General features: G+C 44.6%; 1 protein-coding gene across 1 annotated transcript in view; it reads right to left on the bottom strand.

Annotated features, from left to right (window-relative positions):
* The window catches only part of LOC126472295 (probable RNA-binding protein 19), a 109,588-nt gene that overhangs the window by 16,252 nt on the left and 69,442 nt on the right, over window positions 1-23,894 (bottom strand). The window contains exons 11-14 of the mRNA XM_050099926.1: window positions 18,089-18,253; window positions 3,360-3,550; window positions 1,286-1,488; window positions 203-319 (exon numbers count right to left, since the gene is read on the bottom strand). Of these exons, the coding sequence (XP_049955883.1) occupies window positions 203-319; window positions 1,286-1,488; window positions 3,360-3,550; window positions 18,089-18,253 (676 nt within the window). The remainder of the gene's footprint in view (window positions 1-202; window positions 320-1,285; window positions 1,489-3,359; window positions 3,551-18,088; window positions 18,254-23,894) is intronic.

The raw sequence follows: 23,894 nt of genomic DNA, 5'->3' as shown, positions 1-23,894 counted from the left end.
TACTGAAATAGATGACAGAATTTTGGAAGAGCCGACTTATTCCAGCATAATGTATTTCCTCTCTCTCTTTTGTTTGTTTCACACAAAGTCAAATTCCATCATCTCAGTTAGACTGGGAAGAGTTATTTCTTCATTTCTTCTAGTCGCAATGGGACTAGTGGAAACAATAACCGCAATCATCAATAAAGTGAGCAATACATACTTGAAGAGATCAAAGATTTCCTTCTTCGTAGCTTGAAAAGGAACATTGCGAACCAAGATTTTTGTTCCAGTTTGCTTTCCAATTTTAGTTTTCTTCCTGGCTGTAACAACTTCATTTCTGAAATTAAAATAACCACTGAAATTACCTACTGAAAGAGATCAAAATATACAACATTTAAGAAATAAGATGATAATGTTGCATAGTCTACAGAAAGTATATAAATGTGTCTAAACAACAGCATCTACAAAACTAAGTTTCCTTGTGGCCATTAACACCAATATTGTTACAAATTTCAGAGCTTACTTCAGCAAAATGATCACTTACAGAGGATTTTACATGGCAGACTAAGCAATTATATAAATTTGAACTTTAATTCACATTTTTTGGCTTTTTGAAACCAATTATAAATAACATAATTTATTCTTTTAAGGTCATGATTGCATTTAATAACAACACAGCATGTTATTGCTGCAAAGTAATATCAGTCTTGTTAACTGTCACAAGGTTAGTTATTTACAGCCTTGAAGAAAATGGTCATGGGATGGGGAAAGGACGGTGGGAGTGGAAGTGGGAGTGGGAGTGAGAGAGGGAGAGGGAGAGAGATTTTTTAAAATCAGGTTTCTTTAAGGTGTGCTGTATAATGTGAACTTACAATACAACTGTTTCGGAAGAAGGTGGAATCTAATATAAGAGTATGCAAAATGAAGGAAAGAATTACATGTAATACAGGGATGACTATGCAGCACAAGGAAAAGTTGTAAAATAAACCGTTTTACTGTTTCTGCAATAAGGAGCAAATAAATTGCAATGACGAAAAACTCATGAACAAAATTTACAGCATCTGAAAATTGAGTAAAGAAGGATGACAACTGTGTAAAGCATTTTCAATCATGTCCATTCTGGCTAACAACTATATATATTTGTCTCATGTGTGTCAAAAATTAAAATTTCTACAGACACACACACACACACACACACACACACACACACACACAAATATGCACTTTTTATTAGAATAAACTCCACAAGCCACAGTGCAGCATTGTTCCACTTCACTCTTCGAAGCTAACAGCTGTTACTTACTTTAGTGTCCTGTTTGAACGCTTCAGTTCAATGCTATGGCCATCAATAACAGAATGCTGGAGTGTCTTTAAGGCTTTATCGGCACTTTCCTTATGCTTAAACTGAATAAAGCCATATCCCATTGATAGCATCTTCCCTGGGCTTTTTGGATCTTTTTTCATTGCAATTGTCACATAATGTACTGGACCACAATGTCTGAAATGCTAGAAGTTGGGCAACAGTTATAGCAACTCCTTTTAGACTATCAAAATTAAAAGTATATTCATCTACACCTACATTCAGACTCTGCAGAAGGCATTTTAAGTGTCATTATCACTCCCTCTTCCCCCCCCCCCCCCCCTCCCCTTCCTCTTCCAGCTATGAATGGTGCACAGGAAGAACGGCTGTCGGCATGCAACATGCACAACACTTATTTGTAGCATCTGCCACAGGTTTAATGAGCATCTCTCTGTGGCACTTACACACTGACTAAATAAACACATAAAAAAGTGCTCTTCTTTTGCTCTTTTCTATAGCCTCTTATATTTCTTTAGGCTTCTTCCAACAAATCCCAGCCTGGCATTTGATTCTCCTACAACTAGCTTTATGTCATCATTATAATTTAGGTCACTCCAGACACACACTCCTAGATATTTAGCATAGTTAGCACATTCTCACTTCCTAGTTAGGCTCAAAAAGTTATCCAGCTACAAATTTCCTTGAAGGTAATAGCAGGAGAAGATATTGCAACACAGTACGAACATTTCACGGGTTTTCAGAATCCCTCTTTTAGAGACTGAATGTGTGCATCTAAAAGACAACAATCTTTCACCTTTCCCACACATGATGCAAAAGACAACACAATGTTGTGTAACATCACTAAACAAATGAAAAGATTCAATTTATTACACACAGTTAGCTCCCTTCCCTATGAAACTAACCCCCCATTATATACTATTATTCATGACTAAAGGTTGAAAATAATGGTATAATAACAAATGTCAAAACTTCAAAGCAATAACAGCAGTTACACAATGAATCTTTCAATTTGCAGTGGAGTGTGCATTGTTTTCCAGTATATTAAAACTGTGTGCCAAATTGGTACTCGAGCCCGGGACCTTTCGCAGACAATTTTCTTACAAGCTGATTTATCCAGGCTTGGCCTGCCATCAAAGCATCACTTCTTACTTTCCAAAATTCACAGAAGTCTCCTGCATACCTTGCAGGACTAGCACTTGTGGAAGAAAGGATGCTGTGGAGAAGTGGCTTAGCCATAATCACTCCTTTCACACAAGAGTCCTAGTCCAGCAAGGTATTCAAGAGACCTCTGTGAAGTTTGGACAGTACGAGAAGTTCTGGCAGAAGTGAAGCTGTGAGGGGAGGTCATGAGTTGGGCCTGGATAAATCAATTGACAAGAACACTGCCCACAAAAGCAAGGCTATGCTTCGAGTCCTGGTCCTGCAACAGTTTCAATGTGCCAGTAACTTTAAATAATAGCACTGTTAAGATGATTACACTGATTTGATAACCCATTGGTTTGGACAAGTGTTTTCCGGGCTAAAACTTAATTGCACCTTTACAACTTACCAGTGAATGTCAATAAAAACAAAGTGAATGGAAAGCTGCTAAGTGGGGAACAAACGACAAAAACCTATTATACAGCAAACACATAACCGGTACAAATACATAGTGTATCATCCAAAAAGCATTTTCCATCATTTTACATAGGCAGGCAACACAAAACATGCTCTCAAGTTCACCATTAAGTAATAAAATGCAAGCAGAAATGGTACGAAGTAATTTTATCTGATGGGAATAAATAGAAATGAAATGAACTGTTTTAATGCAGTGCTACATTTCTCATTAAAGTATCAAATCAGCTGATGATTATTTCATATTAAAGCGTCTCACAACATCAGTTGTTTAATGAAAATGAAATTGTCGTTTCTTATGACTGAAGAGCTACCATAAATTTAAATAAAATTCGATCACAGTGCCTTTAAACAGATTAAGTATCAACTTCAATACAAAAATATGTACGAAATAGGCATCAACACAGCAAAACATACAATTAACCAGAACCACATGACATACCTCTATCACATCTTTTTCCCTTGAGTTGAAATTAAGACCTTTAATGAACAAGACTGTATCCTGTTCAGGAGGTTCATCATCCTCCTCACACTCATCAGTTTCCTTTGCAAAATCAGACTTTTTAGTCAGTTTATCACTCTCTTTCACAGTTTTGGTTGCAACACAAATGCTGTTTTCCCCCTTACTCTCTTCTAAAAATAAAAAAGTAAATAAATTAACACTCTACAATACAACAGCATATAAAAATAAAAATAACACATACACACACACACACACACACACACACACACAAAGACTTAAATGGAACGCCATAAATAATGCCATTGTTAGCAGATGAAAAATGTACAGCTCTGTTGCAGATGACAGCTATTATTTGCTGAACTGTGTTAGTAATGAAGCATACATTGTAAAGTGTATACTTGGAGATTCCTCATACAAAATTGAACCAGAATAGCTGAGAAGAGAGATGTGAACATTGAAGTAGCTCAAGCTTGGTTGATAACATAAAGTAGCCAATCAAAACGAACTTTCCTTATATTTGTTTGCCATCACTGAATGTACTGCTGTCTCTGGCACAGACTCCCCCCACTTATCAACTGAACAAATAATTATGGTTGGGTAAGCTCAGTTACATGAAAGAGGCCAAGGCATGATACCTTGACTGTAGAAACACCTAATAAAATCGGACTAGTTTTGAATTTACTATAAGTAATTCTATCAAAATATCCACAAGCATGAACAAAATGAGAGTCCTATTTGATTCTCAGGTTCAATAGATGAAAAAATTGTTGTCTCTGTAACAGCATTTATCCACTGATCTGAATAACAAACTAAATTATGTAACCAAAAAAGCTATCAATACTTAAGAGAACTGAATCTTATTTTAAATCAAAATGTAATTCAAAGGCAAGATTTGGCATTGCATATGAGATCCAACAGAAAAGTAGTATTGTACAGCACCGAGAACAATGAAATAATGGAACTTGCAGAATGAATTTAAGCAGTTGCGACAATTTTCCTATTATTATACCAATTCTAAACCTTAAAAATTTAAAAGTAAATTTCAGATTTTTAATAAAGTATTTTTATTCATGACAGTGAATCATTTCATAGAAAATTGTCACAAGACACAAATATACCAAAACAACAGAAACATCTGTCACCGCAGTGGGTGAGATGTAGCATGAGCTATGATGTCAGCATGAGCAGTCTCTACCCACTGGTTTTTCATGGTGGGGGGAAGAGCTGGCTTGCAACTACCTCTGTGCACATATCACTTATTATAACTGCCTCTGTGCACACATTATGCACTTGACTTTGATCAAAACAATTTTACATAGCTGTGTATGCAAGTTCATGAGTTGCGAGGTTGATGTAAACCACCTTACTCCTTTCAGAATTGTTGATGCTGTGGGTGTACTTGTGTATACTTTGATGAAATGGAATGTGCAGATGGGTCATATAGTTGACACAGAAGCTGGATCAATCACAAATACAAAACATCCCAAGAAGAAGTTGTAATGGAAATTGATGATTTCAATAGATGTGTCACTTACTGGACAATAAAATGTTACTTCCAAATATGAATGGAGAATGCACTGTTGAGAATAATGCTTTTATTTGGATTCTACAAAAGATTAGTAATGATTTAATATATAGATGGAGGAAAATGGTAGGAAACAGGAAAGGAAGACATAACAAAACCTGGCTGCAATTTTTCCAACGTCTTGGGAAATGTGATAATTGTGCAAGATCTGTTACGTATGTTATTGAGACTAGAGTGCACTTTTTATACAGTAATCATTATTTTTGGAGCTGTGATGGGGACAAAGGCTTCTTGCACATGTTTCTAAGAGAAAGTGAGCTAGTACTGTGATTTTTGGTGATGAGAATGGGTTTGCACTAAATCTGGGATGAAATACTGTGATTATGCTTATTGTAACATTAAAGTTAATCCACCATCTACCTTTCTTTTCAGAAAGCATACCTTCCATGAAAATGTATTTTATTTCACAAAGCTATGCAAAAAGTTGTGGTGTGTTTCTATTTTAACAACAACACAGAAAGATTTGAAACATTTAAAACTGATGACATCAATGTATATGAGCACTCAGTTCTTGGATTGGTTGGTTGATTTGGGGAGGGGGACCAACTAGCGAGATTACCAGCCCTATGATCTAAGATGGCAGAAATCCGAGAAGGGTCAACACTAACAACACAATCCAGTCAAGAAGAAGGGTTAACGTGCAAACAAGGAAAGGAAAAGGGACATCAGGGCAGCAGGAAAAGGACAGAACAGGAGACTAGTAGGTGGAAACAGGTAGAGCCCCAGACATGCCATGTATGATGGGGCACCAGCACTGCCACCAACAGGTCCTGACAACCCACCATACCATATCATGATACAATAAGGACAACACCAGGGGAAGAAGGCACAGGAAAAGGAGAAACAAAACAATACAACAGACCAGGCAAAATGTAGGGAAAAGGCAGTTGGAGTCGTGCCGGTGTGGAGGCAACATCAATTGTGGGACTCAAATTCCAGAGATAAATTCAAGGACTTCTACCCGAGATGAAAAACCACTTCTACAAAGAAAACTGATGACAGACGTAAGCATAAGAGAGTCGTCCAGCAACACCTGAAACAAGGACGGTGGTAGGGCACATTAAATGAGAATGGCCAAAAGACGGGGGCAGTGCAGCAAAATATGGATCAACATGAGATGAGTCTTGCAACTACAAAGAGAGAGAGAGAGGTGGGGGGGGGGGGGGGGGGCATGGCCACTCAATGCAGAGTAAAAAAGTAAAAAACCATGGGTCAACCTAGTACGGCCAATACAAAGATGGCAGAGGATAGTGGATTCCTGCCAGGAGAGGCAGAGGGAAGAATGCCACATGGTGGTGGGAGTCTCATTGATGGCATGAAGTTTATTCAAGAGTTAGCTCATGATCAATCAAAAAGGGATTTGATGTAAAACTGCAAATCCGGTCCCAGAAGGGTTATGGACAATGGGGAGGATAGGTTGCTGCCTCCCCCCACCCCCAGTCAGATGATCAGCAAATTCATTACCCACAATACCTACATGGCTAAGAACCCAAAGGAAATTAACCGAACAAGCACCATCACCAAGATCAGCGAGTAGGTCGTGGACGGCAGAGACCACGCAACGCCAGGAAATATAATGAGCGATAGCCTTAAGGCTACACGTTGAGTTTCTAGACAACAAAACTCAAGTGAGTGAGAACTATTTAATAAAGCAGAGGGCCGACAGCCATTTGTTCCACAGAAACACCCCACACGTGGCAGGCAAGAGATGGTGTTCTGTGCCAACAGAAGATGTGAAGGCATATCCCTCATGATCAGTGGTTTTGGAGCCATAGGTGTAAAAAACAATGGCATCCTGAAACTCCCTTAAGAGGATTCGGAACAAACAATGGAACACTACTGGAGCAATGGAAGCTTTTGGTTCCCAGATAAGACCTGTCCAAATCAGGGGCCAAGGAACTAACCAAGTGGGGATGGTCGGGAGAGAATGTGAGGAAGAGGACAAGGAGGGGAGATGGAAGTCATGGTGAAGAGAAGTGAGGCGGAGCCCAACCAGTAAGCCCACTAAGGACGCGCAGTGAGCAGGCGATGGCCTAAAGTCACTTAAAGATAGAATAGGAACGGTGAGCAAGGGAAGAGCAGATAGTTATACCATAGGAAATCAGGAGCTGGGACCACCGAATCAGAAGGGGAGGGATCCCAGCGTCAAACAGAAGACTATCGGCAGGGCTAGTGCGAAAGGTACCAGTGCATAAATGGACACTACGATGGTAAAACAAGTCCAAGAGGAGCAGCGTGGAAGGGGCTGCTGATCCATAAACTCAACAACCATAGTCCAGTCGAGACAGAACTAATGCTCAGTATAGATGGAGAAGGGTCAAATGACCTGTGCCCCAAGAGGTGCAAGCAAGGAAACATAGAATACTGAGTTTACAAAAATCGCCAATCTTCAGATGATGAATACGGGGCAACAAAGTTAGCTTTTTGTCAAAAAGAAGACCCAAGAAACAGAACTGGGGGACCACGGTCATGCGTAGGGCACCGAGATAGAGCTCTGAAACAGGATGGTCTGTGGTATGGTGACGGAAATGCACCACCCTCAACTTAAGGGGAGACAACTGAAAACGGTGCGAAATGTGCATGTGGAAGCACATTGGATGGCACCCCAGATCTGTCATTCTGCAGATGCAAACGAGTGGGAGCTAGACCAACTACAGAAATCATCCACATAGAGAGCACGGGTGACCAAATGTCTGGCAGAGGCCACAAGTCATTAACAGTGTTGAGAAAAAGGACACTTAATTCGGAGTCCTGAGGAATGCCATTCTCCTGGACCAGAGGAGAGCTGATAACAGTGCCAACCCGGACTCTGAAAGACTGGTGGGAGGGGAAGTGATGAATAAAAATCAGGAGGGATCCCTGAAAACCCCACACATGCAGTGTAAGGAGGATGTGATGGCGCCAAGCTGTCACAGGCTTTACGAAGATCAAAGAAGACCGCGACAAGATGGTGGCGCTGAGAAAAGGCCTGCTGAACTGCAGTTTCCAATCAAAGAAGATGATCGATCGGAGACCCACCACCTGTTCTAGTAACTTACAGGGGACATTGATCAGGCTGATTGGCTGGTAACAGTCAAGGGACGACAGATCCTTGCCAAGCTGATGGACAAGAATCACAATACTGCCTCTCCAATGAGAAGGGAAAATGCCTTGGAGCCAAATACTGTTAAACACCTTGAAGAGATCTGTAATTGTGGAGGATTGAGGTGTTGAAGCAATTGGTTTTGTGTGTGTGTGTGTGTTGGGGTTTATGGGCGCTCAACATCGAGGTCATCAGCGCCCTGACACACATTAAAAGGAACGAATGTGGAGAGACCGAATAAAACTGAAAAACACACTCAAAGAAAACAGGAAAAGAGGGAAATTACTACATAAGAAAGTATAACCGAAGGGAAGGGAAAACAGAGCAACAAGAATGACACAGGAATGTGTCATTGGCTGGCCACTTACAGAAAAGATGGGCGAGCTTGTCACACAGTGAGCAAATTAAAATCCGCTCCCTAAAATCTTTGTAAAAACATTTGACAAGGCACAGAACTTTAAAACTTTAACCACATTCGTCCGAGTGTTGCCTAAAAGAGTTGGCAGGTCCGCTGGCAAATCAGCCGAGGCCCGCTGGTCAGAAAATAAAACACAATCCAGTAAAATGTGGCTCACAGTGACCTGGACGCCGCAAGCACCACACAATGGAGGGTCTTCTCGCCGGAGCAGGAAGCCATGCGTCATAGGGCTGTGGCCTATTCGAAGCCGAGTGAGGAGAACCTCGTCCCGTCGATGGGGCTGAAAGGAAGTACACCACACACGCGTTGTGGGCTTGACTAGACGGAGCTTATTGTCAGTCACTTCCAGCCACTCATCCTCCCACCGACACATGACTCTGGAGCTCAACAGCGAGGTGAGTGCGTGCAACGGGGTAGGACACTGAGATACGTGTGGATCAAGACACGCCTCCTTGGCTGCGAGATCTGCCCGTTCATTCCCAGCAATGCCGACATGCCCCGGAACCCAGCAGAAAGCTACAACCTTCCCTAGTCGCTGTAGTCGGAGGAGGGCATCCTGGATGGTCTGGACTACTTTATTCGCCGGATACAAACGGTGCAAGGATTGAAGGGCACTGAGTGAATCGGAACAGACAAGAAATTTAAGAGGGGAAGAAAGTCTCATCGGCTCCAGTGCCCGCAAGATCGCAGACAATTCTGCATCAAAGACAGTAAAAGTCTGAGGCAGGCGGACCTTGAGGACACGATCCGGAAAAACAACTGAGCAACCCACGGAATCCCCTTGTTTCGACCCATCCGTAAAAACAGCTACATAGTCGTGGTGCTCAGATAAAATAGCAGAAAATGCTACATTAAAAACGGTGGCAGGAGTGCAATCTCTCTTGTACTGCAATAAATCTAAAATCACACGTGGCCTCGTCAGTAACCAGGGTGGCAGGCGGTTAAAACCCAGGATTTGGGGTTGTACAGACTCCACACCGAGGGACTCAAGCACACGGTGCACTCTGATCCCAAACGGCAATGTAGCCCGGGGACGGCGGGAAAAAAGGCGATCCAGAGGTGGATGGGCAACAAGATGGTGAGCAGGCGAGCTGGGAGCTGCAAGAAACTTACAAGCTTGGCGCACCAGCAGGAGCTGCCGCCGGATGGTAAGTGGCGGTTCGCCAGCCTCAGCACAGAGGCTGGGTACGGGACTGGTCCGATAAGCACCCGTAGCCAGTCGAATCCCAGCATGGTGAACAGCGTCAAGGATCCGCAAATAAGACGGCCTCGCTGACCCATATACTGTGCAGCCATAGTCCAGCCGTGAGCGCACGAAAGCTCGATAAAACTGAAGGAGACGCGCCCTGTCCGCTCCCCAAGACCTGTGGCTGAGGCACTTGAGGATGTTCAGTGCCTTCAGCGTTCTGGCTTTCAAGTCACGTAGGTGTGGCAACCACGACAACCTGGAGTCAAAAATTAGGCCGAGAAACCGCACTGTGTCTTCAAACTGTAGGACAGTATCCCCCATATGCAAGGCAGGCAACGTAAAAAGACGATGAGAACGATTAAAATGAACACAAACACACTTATCGGCAGAAAACCTAAAACCCGTCTTTGCAGCCCACTCCTCTAACCGCCGCACCGTTAGTTGCAATTGACGGCTCGCGGATGCAACACTAGAGGAGGAACAGAAAACAGCAAAGTCGTCCACAAACAAGGAGCACTGTACTGGACTCCGCACTGTAGACGTTATACTGTTGATTGCTATGGCAAAGAGGGTAACGCTTAAAACACTGCCCTGGGGGACACCGTTCTCTTGCTCAAAGCGATCAGACAGTGTGTTACCAACGCGGGTCCGAAAAAACCGCTGAGACAGGAAAGACCGAATGAAAATAGGGAGGCGGCCACGAAAGCCCCATTGATGCAGTTGTGCAAGAATACAGTGTCTCCAAGTAGTATCATATGCCTTACTGATATCAAAGAAGATACCGATACAGTGATGCTGACGGAGGAAAGCCTGCTGAATAGCCGCCTCGAGGAGGGTCAGGTTGTCAACTGTGGATCGAAATTTTCGGAATCCACACTGAAAGCGGCTAAGAAGCTGTCTGGTCTCTAGCAGCCAGACCAGACGACGGTTAACCATCCGTTCCAGGGTCTTTCCGACACAGCTTGTCAAGGCGATACTACGATAACTACTGGGACATGTGCGGTCCTTTCCTGGTTTGAGGAGAGGGATGAGGATTGCCTCCCTCCACGAGGTTGGGAACACTCCCGTGTGCCATATGAGATTAAAACATTCAAGGAGGATTTCCTTTGACGCCGCTGGAAGATGTCTAAGCATGGAGTACCGGATGCGGTCGTAACCTGGTGCAGTGTCAGAAGTCTCAGTAAGAGCCGACTCAAGTTCCCACATGGAGAAAGGGGAGTTGTAGGCCTCAGAACCGTTCGACCGAAAGTTCAAATTCGCTCTTTCGACAGTCGCACGGTAGCGACGAAACGCCGGATCCTGGGTTGCAGTGGCAGTACTTTGTGCAAAATGCTCTGCCAGCGACTGAGCTATGGCGCTGGGTGTCGTTTGGAGGCATCCCTGGTTCAGGACTGCAGCTATTGGTAAACGGCTGCGTTTACCGGAAATCCTCCGGATGGCTTCCCATACCTTTGTGGAACAAGTGGAACGGTTGATGGAGTCCAGAAACTCCTGCCATGACCTTTTCTTGCTCTCTTTAATGACACGGCGTGCCCTGGCTCTCGCGATACGAAAGGCGGTAAGATTGACCGTTGTTGGGCGGCATTTAAATCGGCGAAGAGCTGCACGCCTGTCACGGATGGCTGAACGGCACTCTTCTGTCCACCAAGGCACAAGGCGCCGCTTAAGAGTGCCAGAAGACTGTGGGATGGACAGGTCAGCAGCATGGTGGATCACAAGCGTGATGTGATCCACCCATTCCTGTACGCTGGTGTGGCGGTCAAAGACAGCCAACCGAGTGAACAGTGGCCAGTTAGCCCTGCCAATCATCCACGATGGTGGCCGCTGCTCCAGCAATACACCATCCAGGAGATGAATGCGGATAGGGAAGTGATCGCTGGAATGTAGGTCGTCAATGACCTCCCAGTGAACGGAGTCAGTGAGGGTTGGAGAGCAGAAAGATAGGTCAATGGCTGAGAATGACCCCGTAGCACTAGAGAAATGAGTCGGAGTACCTGTGTTGAGGATGCACAACACTTGAGATGTTAGGAGGCCCTCCAAAATTCGACCTCGAGCGCAAAGAGAAGTGGAGCCCCACAGGACATGATGGGCATTGAAGTCTCCCAGGAGGAGAAATGGGCGGGGGAGTTGGTCGATAAGGTGTGTGAGAGCCTCTAAGTTCACTGCATCCAGAGGAGGTAAATAAAGGGAGCAAACGGTAAGCCTCCGACCGGAATAAATTGCAACTGCAACTGCTTGCAGGTCAGTATCCAGGGGGAGAGCAGAGGAGTGGTGGTCATTATCGACAAACACGGCGACTCCGCCTTTGGCCCTGTCTCCAGTCAGGTCATCTTTGCGATACAACCTATAGCCCCTGAGTACAGGAGCATCAGATTGTTTGAGATGTGTTTCCTGTAAACACAAGCACAGGGGGCGTTGCTGTGCTAGGAGGTGCAGTTCCTCCACATGTGCCCGGAATCCATTCATGTTCCACTGAATAATGGGAGCCATCTATCAGGGCGGGAGTACCTTCAGTCGCACTTTCTGTCGGGGAGGAGAGCCCACAACAGGTGGAGGCTCAGTTTTGGGGCGAGACGATTGCCCCAGTCTGACATCTACCTCCATCGCCTCAGAAGAGGAGTCGAGAGAGACGTCAGAGAGAATGACATCCACATCAGCAGACTGTAGAACTTCAGTCTCCTTTAGTGGGCGAGTCTTCACCTTTGTCTTTGGCTTCGATTTTCTGGCCTGAGGTGGCATTGGAGCCAAAACCTCAGAAGCAGTAGGGGGTGTACCAGCACTAGGCAGTACACAAGACTGGACCCGGGAAGGGGCAGGAAGTTCCTTGATGTCAGCTACCACAGCCTGGTCAGAAGGCCGGGAGGGAGCAGCAGGCTTCACAGGAATGGCAGCAGCACATGTACACTGACAAACGCAGGTGCTAGTGCTGACAGTAGCAACCTCCGTTTGGGTAGCGGCATCGGTTTTCAAGATAGGCTGTTTCAGAACGGAAGAAAAGGAGGCAGCGAACGTGGGCGGCTGCATGGACTTGTAGATTTTCTTTGCCTCACCATACGGGATGCGTTTAGTGGTTTTAAGTTCCTGGATCTTCCGTTCCTCAAGGAAAACTCTGCATTCCCTACTCCACACAGGGTGATCCCCAGAGCAGTTCACACACTTGGGAGGAGAGGAGCAATCAACTCCCTCATGAGCGGCTTTACCACATTTCCCACAAGTGGCTTCCCCTTTACAGCCGAGAGTAGTGTGGCCAAAGTGTTGGCATTTAAAACACCGCATGGGGTTGGGGTAATAAGGCCGTACACTGAGACGTAGGAAACCTGCCTTCACATGCTCTGGCAATTTGGTGCTGTTAAATGTAAGAATAAATGAGTCAGTTTTTATGAGAGCACCATCCACCCGTTTCATAACGTGTTGCACGTCCACAATTCCGTCCCGGGACCATTCAGACTTCAGTTCGTCTTGGGGAATGTCGACGAGATCTCTGCAAGTCACAACACCCTTGCTGTAGTTCAAGGTGTTGTGAAAGTCCGTCTCTATCGCAAACTCCCCAAGAAAGTGTGCCTTCTGAAGGTTCTGGACTTGCTGGAAGCTAGATGTTTCAACCAGCAAGGTGCCATTGCGCAGGCGCTTTACAGACTTTAACGTGCCAGCAATACCCTCTAAGCCCTTCTGTATATAAAATGGCGAAACTTTGTCAAAACTCCCATCTTTTCTTTTAATTATGAGAAACACATTCTGAGAAGCAGAATGCGTTCTGTTACTAGTACCTGAATCAGGAGGACTGGCTACACGAGCCCTCTTGTTAGATTGGGTGTTAGAACCTACCAGCGGCCCACCCTTTCCGCTGGGAGGAAAAGAAAAGTTCGAGGGTTCCATCTCGATCCCACGAGCAGCTAGGGAACTAAAGGTCCGCTCAGACAGAGCCCCGCATGCCTGAGTAAGCCCTATACAACTGGGGTGCGGCAGGTGCCCCAGAGGTTGCCCGCTTGCGACTGTTCCACCTCAACAGCCATGCATCTCATAGGCGCGGAGCACACCGGAAGATTGAGGGGTTTTTTATAGAGGTTTGTTCCATCCTCGCGATCCGGGCGGCCAAGCCAAGATCCCCATTCCCTGAGACACACAACATTCCACCGCCGCGCCGCACGGTGGTCGCTGAAGTGTACTCAGAGCTTACGGTGATGGGGGACAGGTGGCGCTTACCAGTCCCCAGCTCAGGAACCCCGGGGTCGCCAAGCCCGTACCCAGCAAATGAATGCTGAGCCCCTGGGGGCAATTGGTTTTGGATGGAGCCGGGGCCAGGAGCTGAACTGTGGGGAGAAGAGAGGGTCAGAAGATGTTCCCAAATTCAGTAAAAGGTTTATTGTAGGATTCTGCCCCTCACAAAGGGTAAAATAAGAGGAAAGCTTCAGCCCATTATATCTGGAGGAGGAAGGCAGCTGGATGAGGGGGCTGATTCTGAAACCGTCACAAAATGGTTCATGAGGTATACCGCAAGAACAGGAGGATCTGTACAATGGCCACCTGGAAGAGCAAGGCCTGGAAAGGAAGACTGCCGCTGACAACCTTGGAAGGTGCGGAGTGTAACCCACACCAGTGACGGAGGGTCAGAAGAACCTAGAGAGGAAACAAAGTATTCTCAAGATGCCCATTTGATTTGTCTGATTAAGTAATGGGTTTTGGCATGAAGATGTTTAAAGGTAATAAGACCAGTGGAGAACAGATGCCACTTAAGACATTGCAAAGTGCGACGAAGATAATGGACAGCGGTGGAAATGGTTGTGCTCCACCACAGAACTGGTCAACAGCAAACGGGGTATGTCAAGGGGGGAACAGCAACGCCAGTAGTGTGGATTATCTTATCAGACATACCACAGACGACTTCATCAAAAGAACCCAACAATGAAGGGGTAAAAACGACCTGGGAGGTATATAGAGGGCAGTCCACATGATGCAAAGCCCAGTGGGGTAACCTGGTGATTGGGAGGTAGGAAGGCAACAACAGAATCAAGGGGAAGTGGTCACTATCACATACATCACTGTGTGACGACCCGTGTAAGGAAGGAAGAAGGGGATGGGAAAAGAGCGAAGATCAATGGCAGAGAAAATGCCACTTGTGGCACTGAAATGAGAACCATTACCATAGGGGAACCATAATTAAGAAGGCACAGTTCATGGTTCGCGAGAAACTGGTCAATGAGGAGCCCCCAACTAGATTAAGAAGCGCTGCTCCACAAAGGGTGATGGGCCTTAAAATCCACGAGGAGTAGGAAGGGAGGGGGGAGCTGCTGAAGGAGAACAGTTAGGGCAGCAAATGAAGGTGGCCTGTCAGGAGGATGATACAGATTGCAAGCCATGACCCCAAATCCCAAGTGGACCAGGACAGCAGCTGCTTCCAATGGGGTTTGAATTGGGATCCATGTACTAAAAATATCTGTACGGACCAACATGCAGGCGCCACCAGAAGCTCTCAAAGGGCCAACCCGGTCCCAACAGCAAGTACAGAATCCAAAAAGAGTCAGTGAATGATTATCAGTGACATGAGATGTTGGCAGAACAACAAAACTGCTGAGTAAAAGGCAATTGCAACTCTGGGGGATGATGGTAGTAACCACTACAGTTCCATTGAATAAACACTGAGTGGGTATCCAAACAGGAGGCAAAAGCACTGGATCCAATCACATTGCCAGGTCACCATCTGTCACCAATGAGGACGGGGTGACACCCATAAATACGTGATCAGACTCTAGTTGCGCAGGGGAAGATGGCACCTCTGGGCAGGAGTGAAGGCTTGTCCTGCGACTTTTATTTCTTCTCCTCTTTCATAGGTTGAGGGGGGCAGGGCACAGGGGGAGAGCAGGCTTCAGCATGATCCAGGACCAAAAAACAGTGGGTGGCCTTAGAGAACTTATGACTGTGCATAAGGTGGCCGAGATGTGACAGTAGGCCTCCGACCTGAGAGACGCCAGCCATGACGTGGGCTCCCAGGAGGGAGGCTCATCACTGGCGGGTACTGAAGAATGGGGCACTTCTTCGGCCAGGGAGAGGGAGTGACACCTGGAGGAGAGGGCGTGGAAACTGCAGAGAGGGGGAGACGAGAGGGAGGAGATGGGACTGAGGTATGGAAGAGGGATGAGGGGAAAGGACATAACAGAGGTAAAAGTAGAAGTCATTGACACAGGATGAAGTCGGTCAAATTTCTGGCCCGCCTCAGTGTAAGATAAATGATCGTTAGACTTTTACTCTTGCATCTACTTTTCCTTGTTATAAGCCGGGCTATCTGGTGAGTAAGGAAAGTGACAGTCATGACAATTAACACACACGGGTGCTGAACACAGGGGCCCCCCTCATGGAGTGGGGTCCACAATCACCACAGAGAGTCTGCCCTACATTGGGAAGAAACGTGCCAAAATGCAAGCACCGAAAGCACCTCACGGGTGGCAGGATGTATGGCTTGACACCAAACTGATAACACATGACCTTGATTTTCTCTGGGAGGATATCTCCCTTAAATGCCAGACTAAAGACGCCATATCAGTGTGATTGTCCTTACGAACAAAATGAACGCCCCATCATTCCAGATTGACCTGGAGTTCCTCATCACTTTGAAGGATGAGGTCCCTATGAAAAATTACTCTCTGGACCATATTCAAAGCATGGTGAGATGTAATGGACACCAGGACATCACCAAGATGATCACAAGCACAAAGAGCTGCAGATTGTGTGTTAAAAAAGTTTGATCAACAGGGAACCCGACCACACCTTATTCTGACACTCCACTTTGCCAAACTTCTTTCACATTTTCTGTAAAAAATAATGGCTTTCTGGTGGCGAATGTGTGCCCGACTGCCCTAGTACAGACCAGGTAGCAGGGAAAGTGTTTCACACCAAGTCAGCGAGTCTGGCTCTCCTCCCCGGATGTAGCCACGGGAAGGAAGGCCACAGGGTCAAAAGAAGCAGCATTCAATGATCCGTCACCATTCAAAGAGACAGCTGTAGAACAGCAACCAGATATTTGGAGCTTAATATATTTCATATGCAAAGTATCCAACCTGATACTCCAATCAAGAGGGTCCACTCACGGGTGCCACCCAACCACCCCAAGGGCCATCTGGCACAGCGGCCACTGCCGGGAATTTTGATGCTCCAGAATGACAAGCAACCACTCATAAGCATACATGGGGAGGCAACAGCTCAGATATCAGAAGTGTGATACCTGTGGTGTCTGGGGACTAAGCTAGAAGGGTACATGATGACAGCTGCACCACACGATTTGGCTACACATACTGGTGGCCAAGCAGAGCAGAGAGGTGGCTAAGGAGGGGGGTGGGGGGGGGGGGAGATGAATCCACACCATGGACACTAGGGAGGGAGCTCTCCCCAAATGGCTTACACTAGGGATAGAAAATTTGGAAGTGGAGGTCAGACCCCAAAGGAAGGCCAAAAAAGAAGGATGAAATAGAAAAGGCAAGGAGAACAAAACTACATGGAATGCAGCAAAACTAGATGGGTAGCCAGGTCAACATAAGTAAGAACACTGAGAGACAGGAAGGAGGGGACAGTGGAGAAGGAGCAAGGATGGGGAGGGAGAGGCACACGGAAGAAAATGCAGCCTGGAAAGAAGAATGGGCTGCAATAGCTCAGGGACCCACGGGTGCCACACACGAACTCACAGAAGAATTCCCCCTTGAGGGATTCAGTCCTTGGATTACCTCTTTACTTAAATCATATTCAAATGCAATCAATCTAATTTGCATAATAATGAAACAATATTTACAAAAGGAGAAAGTTACTACTTTCACATTGGATGGTGCACTTGAAAAGTGAAAGATCAATTTCATATTGTAAAGTTGATTAGGCTTCTCATTAGAGTCATTTTCAAATTTTTTTAGAGGAATATCTATTGACACAATGGCAGAACAATTTATTTCAATGTACAGGGCTATTGGGAGTGAGAGTACTAATGTAAACAGCAGTGATCCCTTGTAGGATACCAATAACGGCAACCAACAGCAGTGTCATTTATATGGGTGGTGTTAGTGTCACTTTACAGGTAGTATGTGTGCTATTTGACTCCTTAATATTTTTACGGTGGGTTATAGCAGGAGTGCACAGCACCCTCCAGCTTGTTGTCACCACATGTGGCTGCTCTCTTCCCCTAACATACAGTACATGCTAAACTTAACACACTATAGCACTGGCAATGGCTGCATGCAAGAATAAACTTTTGAGGACGAATGTCATTTTGGTTGATGTCAAACTTGGCTCTTTCTTAGATCAAATTCAACGTGGCTTTATTGTGGAGTAAACAATCCTAAATGACTCACAAAGAGTGCAGTTCATTCAAATTTATAGAAACAGTACTAAACAGGTAGGGAGGAGTGAGGGAACAGAAAATCAAGTGGAATGGTAAATGTAGCCAAACAGAAATTACCTTCATTCACTGCTTGATGTACTGAATCATCTTTTTTCATTTGTGCTTCCTTCAGAGCATCTGAGGGAGCCCACTCTAAATAAAGAGGGAGATGCTTAAATTTTGTGTATGCTAACTTCATGAAAGCTGTTCGTGCTTCTGAAGGCTCCAAGAATTCAATAATTGCTGTAAAAATGAAGAAAAGTTAAAACCCAGTGTAACATACTATTAAATACTAATTAGGAGTAAAGGAGATCACTCACCAAACAGTAAAGGCAATGAGTTGCTGGCAGGTTCACACAAATGAGTGAAATTTCTACTAGCTTTCAGATGAATCCCTTAATGAGCTAGAGTACACATACAGACACTCTCACTCACTCACTCTCTCTCTCTCTCTCTCTCTCTCTCTCTCTCTCTCTCTCTCTCTCTCCCTCTCTCACATACACACACACACACACACACACACACACACACACACACACACACAGCTACATTGTGCTGACTGATCACAAAATGCTGGGACAGCAGCTCGGCAGGCAGACTGGAGTGAATGGTTGTGTTGATAGGGGTGGGTAGAGGAAGAAAGAGGAGGAAAACAGGAGGAGGCATTGGGGAGGGGTGGCTGACAGCTCAAACGGAGGCAGTGGGTGTGCATGATAAGAATGTGAGAGGAAGATGCAGTAAGTGCACGGGATAAGATCGTGATGACATACGGACACTGGAGCGAGTGAGTTCATGATGTGCACAAGACAATTCTGTGGAGTGAGCGAGCTCATGTTGTGTACAAGACAATGATGTGAAGACATGGACTGGGACATGGTGACAGGACAGAGGAAGAGGATATTGTTGTTTGTGGAGACTGAAGCCATGAATATTGTGGGAGTGAAGGATGTTGGAAGATGGAAGCAATGAACGGAGCAGGGAGTGGTAAGGTACTGGGTCCCAGAAAGTATAGTTCTTACAGAACAATATATATATATATATATATATATATATATATATATATATATATATATATATATATATATATATATATATATATATATAAAAACAAAGATGATGTAACTTACCAAATGAAAGCGTTGGTATGTTGATAGACACACAAATAAACACAAACACACACAAAATTCAAGCTTTCACAACCCACGGTTGCTTCATCATGAAAGAGGGAAGGAGAGGGAAAGACGAAAGGATGTGGGTTTTAAGGCAAGGGTAAGGAGTCATTCCAATCCCAGGAGCGGAAAGACTTACCTTAGGGGGAGAAAAGGACAGGTATACACTCGCACACATACACATATCCATCCGCACATATACAGACACAAGCAGACATTTGGCCTTTACAAATGTCTGCTTGTGTCTGTATATGTGCGGATGGATATGTGTGTGTGTGTGTGTGTGTGTGTGTGTGTGTGTGTGTGTGTGTGTGTGTGTGAGGTTGTGTGTGTGCGAGTGTATACCATCAAATAGAAGTTGATGTCACTACATGAAAAACCCCATACAAAACATATTCATAACCTCTCACGCTTACTCTTACTTTAGTTTGCCAAAGGGTAGTCAAGGACATTACACCAGAATGAGTCTCCAATGAATCAAAACCAGTGGTACAGGTTTAACAAATTTAGGTTGACCAGACTCAACATAAACAAGTTACTTGGATGAAATTCCAGCAAATCAACAGCGAAATCCATCCTAGTAACCAGCAGCCAAGAGTTTAGGACCCATTCACTGGTAATCTTCTGACCACTGTGGTGCCCTACTCACTAGGCCAATAACTGCTAAATTTGTTACACTTTCTCTTGGTCTGTCACACAAAGAGTATATAACTGGGTACGATCCACCTGTCATGTAACAAACTACTCCAGTCCTCAAGCACCATCAACACCAGACTGTGTACCAAGCAAGGCAGATCTTGTGCACTTGCACCTGCACTACATTTTCTTACGCTCCTCTTCAAGTGCTCCCTAACAGGATGCCATGAAATCCACCACTCAACAATGAGGTACAAAGGTCTGGCCACAGACTTAACTCATCAATATGAACTGGCGCATGGCTCAGATTGTTACAAGGGTAACTCCCACCTGCATAGTTCAGAAAATCTGCTACTGGTGGGAAGAACTGAGATGATGTGGGATGCAAAGCAGTCACTGAACTCTATCGGGTTGTGCTCAGTAGCATGTTCTGCTACTGGGTGGTCTAGTCTTGGCCACAGTTTGGCAGTGGCCTCTCATTCTGATCGACAGCTGATTGATGGCCATTCCCAAATACCACACTACGCAAAACGTGCAGCAGAGCTGGTATGCTGGTATATGATATGGCTGCTTTCACAGGTGGCCCTGTCTCTGGTGGGATAGTATGAGCCTGTGACAGGACTAGAATAAGATGTGCTGCGTGAAAAAAATGGGCATGTCTTGCACCAGAGTCTTTCACAGGGATAACAGGGATATTTCCCCTGTGGCATGGGGATGGGAAAGTGAGTGGTGGCATAGGGATGGAACAGGATGATTTGTAGTTTGGATGGATGCAGGATACCAGTTCAAGAGGGGTGGGAAGGATTGTGGGAAGGATGTTCTTCATTCCTGGGCATGATGATAGATATTTAAAGCCCTGGCACAGAACATGCCCGGTTGCTCCAGTCTGACATGATGTCGGGTGATAAGGTGCTCTTTAATACCCCATCCTTAGGGGTGGTGGGGGATTATGAGTGTCTGAGGATAAGGTAAGGGGTTTCTGTTTGTAGATTAGATTTAGGAGACAGCACCTGTCTGTCTGTGGAGAATTCTGTCACTGCAGATGGGTGGCCATGCTAAATGGAAGTGACTTTTTTGTGTGGAATAGGTGACAGCTGTCAAAATTCAGGTACTGTTGGTGGTTAATACATTAAATATTAACAGAGGTAAAGATGGAGCCATCAGAGAGGTAGAGGTGAATCTCGAGGAAGATGGAAGGTTGGGATAAGGAGGACCAAGCGAAGCAAACTGGAGAGGTGTTGAGGATGTGGAAGAATGGGGATAAGGTGTCTTGGCCCTTGCTCCAGATCATGAGGATATTATCAGTGAATCTGAACAAAACAAGGGTTTGTGGTTTTTGGAGGCTAGGAAGGTTTCCTCTAGACGGTCCGTAAACAGACTCGCATAGGAGGGTGCCCATAGCCATGCTTCCAATTTGTTTACATATCTTCCCCTCAAAGGAGAGGTAGTTGTGTATGAAGACGTAACTGTTTACATGTATAAGAAGTGAAGTAAAGGGTTTGGAGTAAGAAAGACATTGGGAGAGGTTGTGTCTGATAGCAGCAAGGCCACCAATATGATGGCTGTTAGTATATGGGGAGGTGGAATCAACAGTGATTAGTACAGATCCAGGTGATAATGGAGTGGGGATGGTCAGGAGTTGGTGTAGGAAGTGGTTTCTACCACTGATATGAGGGGCTAGGCAACGAGCATCTGGTTGGAGGCACTGGACAAGAGTGGAGTTCCTTTAAGTGGGAGCACATTAACCAGCTGTCATAGGCTTATTCTATTCAATCAGAGGCTGGTATAGAACAGTTCTCCTGCAATTTCTGCACAGCATTTTATGTGGGCATTAGATGTCTGCAAATTGGGCATTTTGCTTGCCCCTACTCATTTGAGACCATGCTTGGGAATGGCATGCACTAGTATGAATGCTCGAATAGGTAGATTGTGATCAAACAAGACACCTTGGGTAGGGCAGAGAGTGCACGGTTTGGGGTGCTTGCCGCATTACCTTTGTGACCAGTAGCTCTGTGTGCATACAGGCTGGTGTTGTTTTTGAAATACTTCCACCAGCTGACAGAACTCCACTCAGATCAATTTAGTTATGTTGTGGCATATATTCCTGGATGGTTATGTCTATTCACAATTTCATTATCATACATAAGAAAAAAGAGACTGCCTTGTACAATAACAAAAATTTAAATAGTTTAATCTTTCGCAGGAAAACTACTGAAAGACCAATTTTTGTACTGATGGTTGGTCTCAGAATGAGAAATCACATTGTCGTTTTTTATAACACCATCTGATTATTGATTCAGATTTATACATGCAAATTTTACCACCTAAGAAATTAGAAGTCTAACTGAAACAAAACTGACTCCCAATTATGCTCTATTAACACTGCAATCAAAATCTTCTGTCAGGAAATCATCATCTTGTCTCGTTGTGGGCCAAGTCTGCTTACTCTGTCTGAGGTTAGGATTTCTGATGACTTTTGCTAACCACATTTAAGGCTGTAACACACAACATTCTTCTTGTTACAGCAGACAGACTGAGAAAGATACTACAGTTATGCTTCCACGTCTCATTATGTGGATTGTGGGTCGTTGTCGTCATCACTATCCACTTGGGTTACATACAAGTGAAACGCATTTTTAGATTGGAGACTACTCTCACCAAATGGTAGGACTGTTGAATTGCTTAAACATATAACTTTGTGTGTGTGTGTGTGTGTGTGTGTGTGTGTGTGTGTGTGTGTGTGTGTGTGTGCGCGCGCACGTACGTCCGTCCGTCCGTCCTCTAGGTCATCAAACGATTTCTTCTGAATGCTAGCAAAATTCTTCTCTCTTGTGTGTGCCCTGTCGGTGACTTAACACTTCTGCTACTCAGTGAGTGGCCTCCCTTGCTCATAAATTATATACATTCTTCCAGAACTGTACTTATTATATTTTCATTTGATTGAATATGAAGTGGCCGCAGTCTATAGTCCATTCCACGAACGATGGCAATTCGTGTATGTTGTGGCATAGACAGGGATTACATTGTTGACGATTCCAAGCAACAATTGCAATACATGCATGCACGTGCTTTCCGTTTGAAATCTTGCAAATCGTGTATCTTGCTTGCTTGTGCAGGATTTGTCACTTACTGCTGCAGTTAGCGATGAAAACTCGCAACAAATGGAATCGAAATTCATTAAACAACTCACTACAATCACGTTTAATGCTCAATTAGCTACAGCATTTGCAGCAAAGTGTGCAAAACACTACTGGCTGTCAAAAGAATACGTAATGTAGATGTGCAGAACAAGCCTAAGCTCTACCGCCATTGTTCGTGACTTCAAATATAGTCATTCTGCAAACAGTGACTACATTTTCTGACTGGTGAGCCCAAAGCAAATGTTTAAAGATATCACAAAAACCGAGTAAGACATTATTTTCATATTATAATTTTGCTGTAGGTTACCCGGAACAGAGATTCCATCACAAATTTGAGGTACAGTATTCAACGTCTCATCTCTATCACAGACATCAGTTTTAATAATTGGAATCACTACAGTCCTGTGCAACGTCCAAATTTTGACCTTCTCCTCTATGAGATGAAGACAGGGCTTTTAATAGCTACAGTTAATACGACAGCTGTAATGAACTGCCAAATTCCAGTGACACTGTAACTAGCATTTTGGAGCATACAGTTTTCATTAGCTGCATATGTAGCACGTGTTGAACAAGAAAACTGGTTCTAAAGTAATATAAATGTACCTCTGTTTCTTCAAGCACTGCGTTACAATGAATCTTGCTGTTTATGCACCCATAACAAAACAAACTGAACTGTACATTACCTCTGCTTTGGAGCACTTCCTTAGCATCTTTGAAAAGCTCTAAAAATGTCACAAACTCTTTCACAGTGTTGGTGTCGTAACCAGTAAGTTTTCCAGAGATGTCCTTCTCCACTAGCATTTCCACGATTTCATCATACTGCCTAACTACAGTCTGTATAAAAAAAAACATGCTGTTCCATCTAGTCTTTGTTCCTTGCTTCAAGTTCTTCTGTATGAATTCTCTTTACCAGAGTTTGTCATGAAACAGAAAATTTAA

The sequence above is a fragment of the Schistocerca serialis genome, chromosome 1 (assembly GCF_023864345.2).
Source record: "Schistocerca serialis cubense isolate TAMUIC-IGC-003099 chromosome 1, iqSchSeri2.2, whole genome shotgun sequence".
In the NCBI taxonomy this organism is placed as follows: domain Eukaryota; kingdom Metazoa; phylum Arthropoda; class Insecta; order Orthoptera; family Acrididae; genus Schistocerca; species Schistocerca serialis.
The sequence above is the reverse complement of the archived record's forward strand: the minus strand, read 5'-3'. Positions and strand labels throughout refer to the sequence as shown.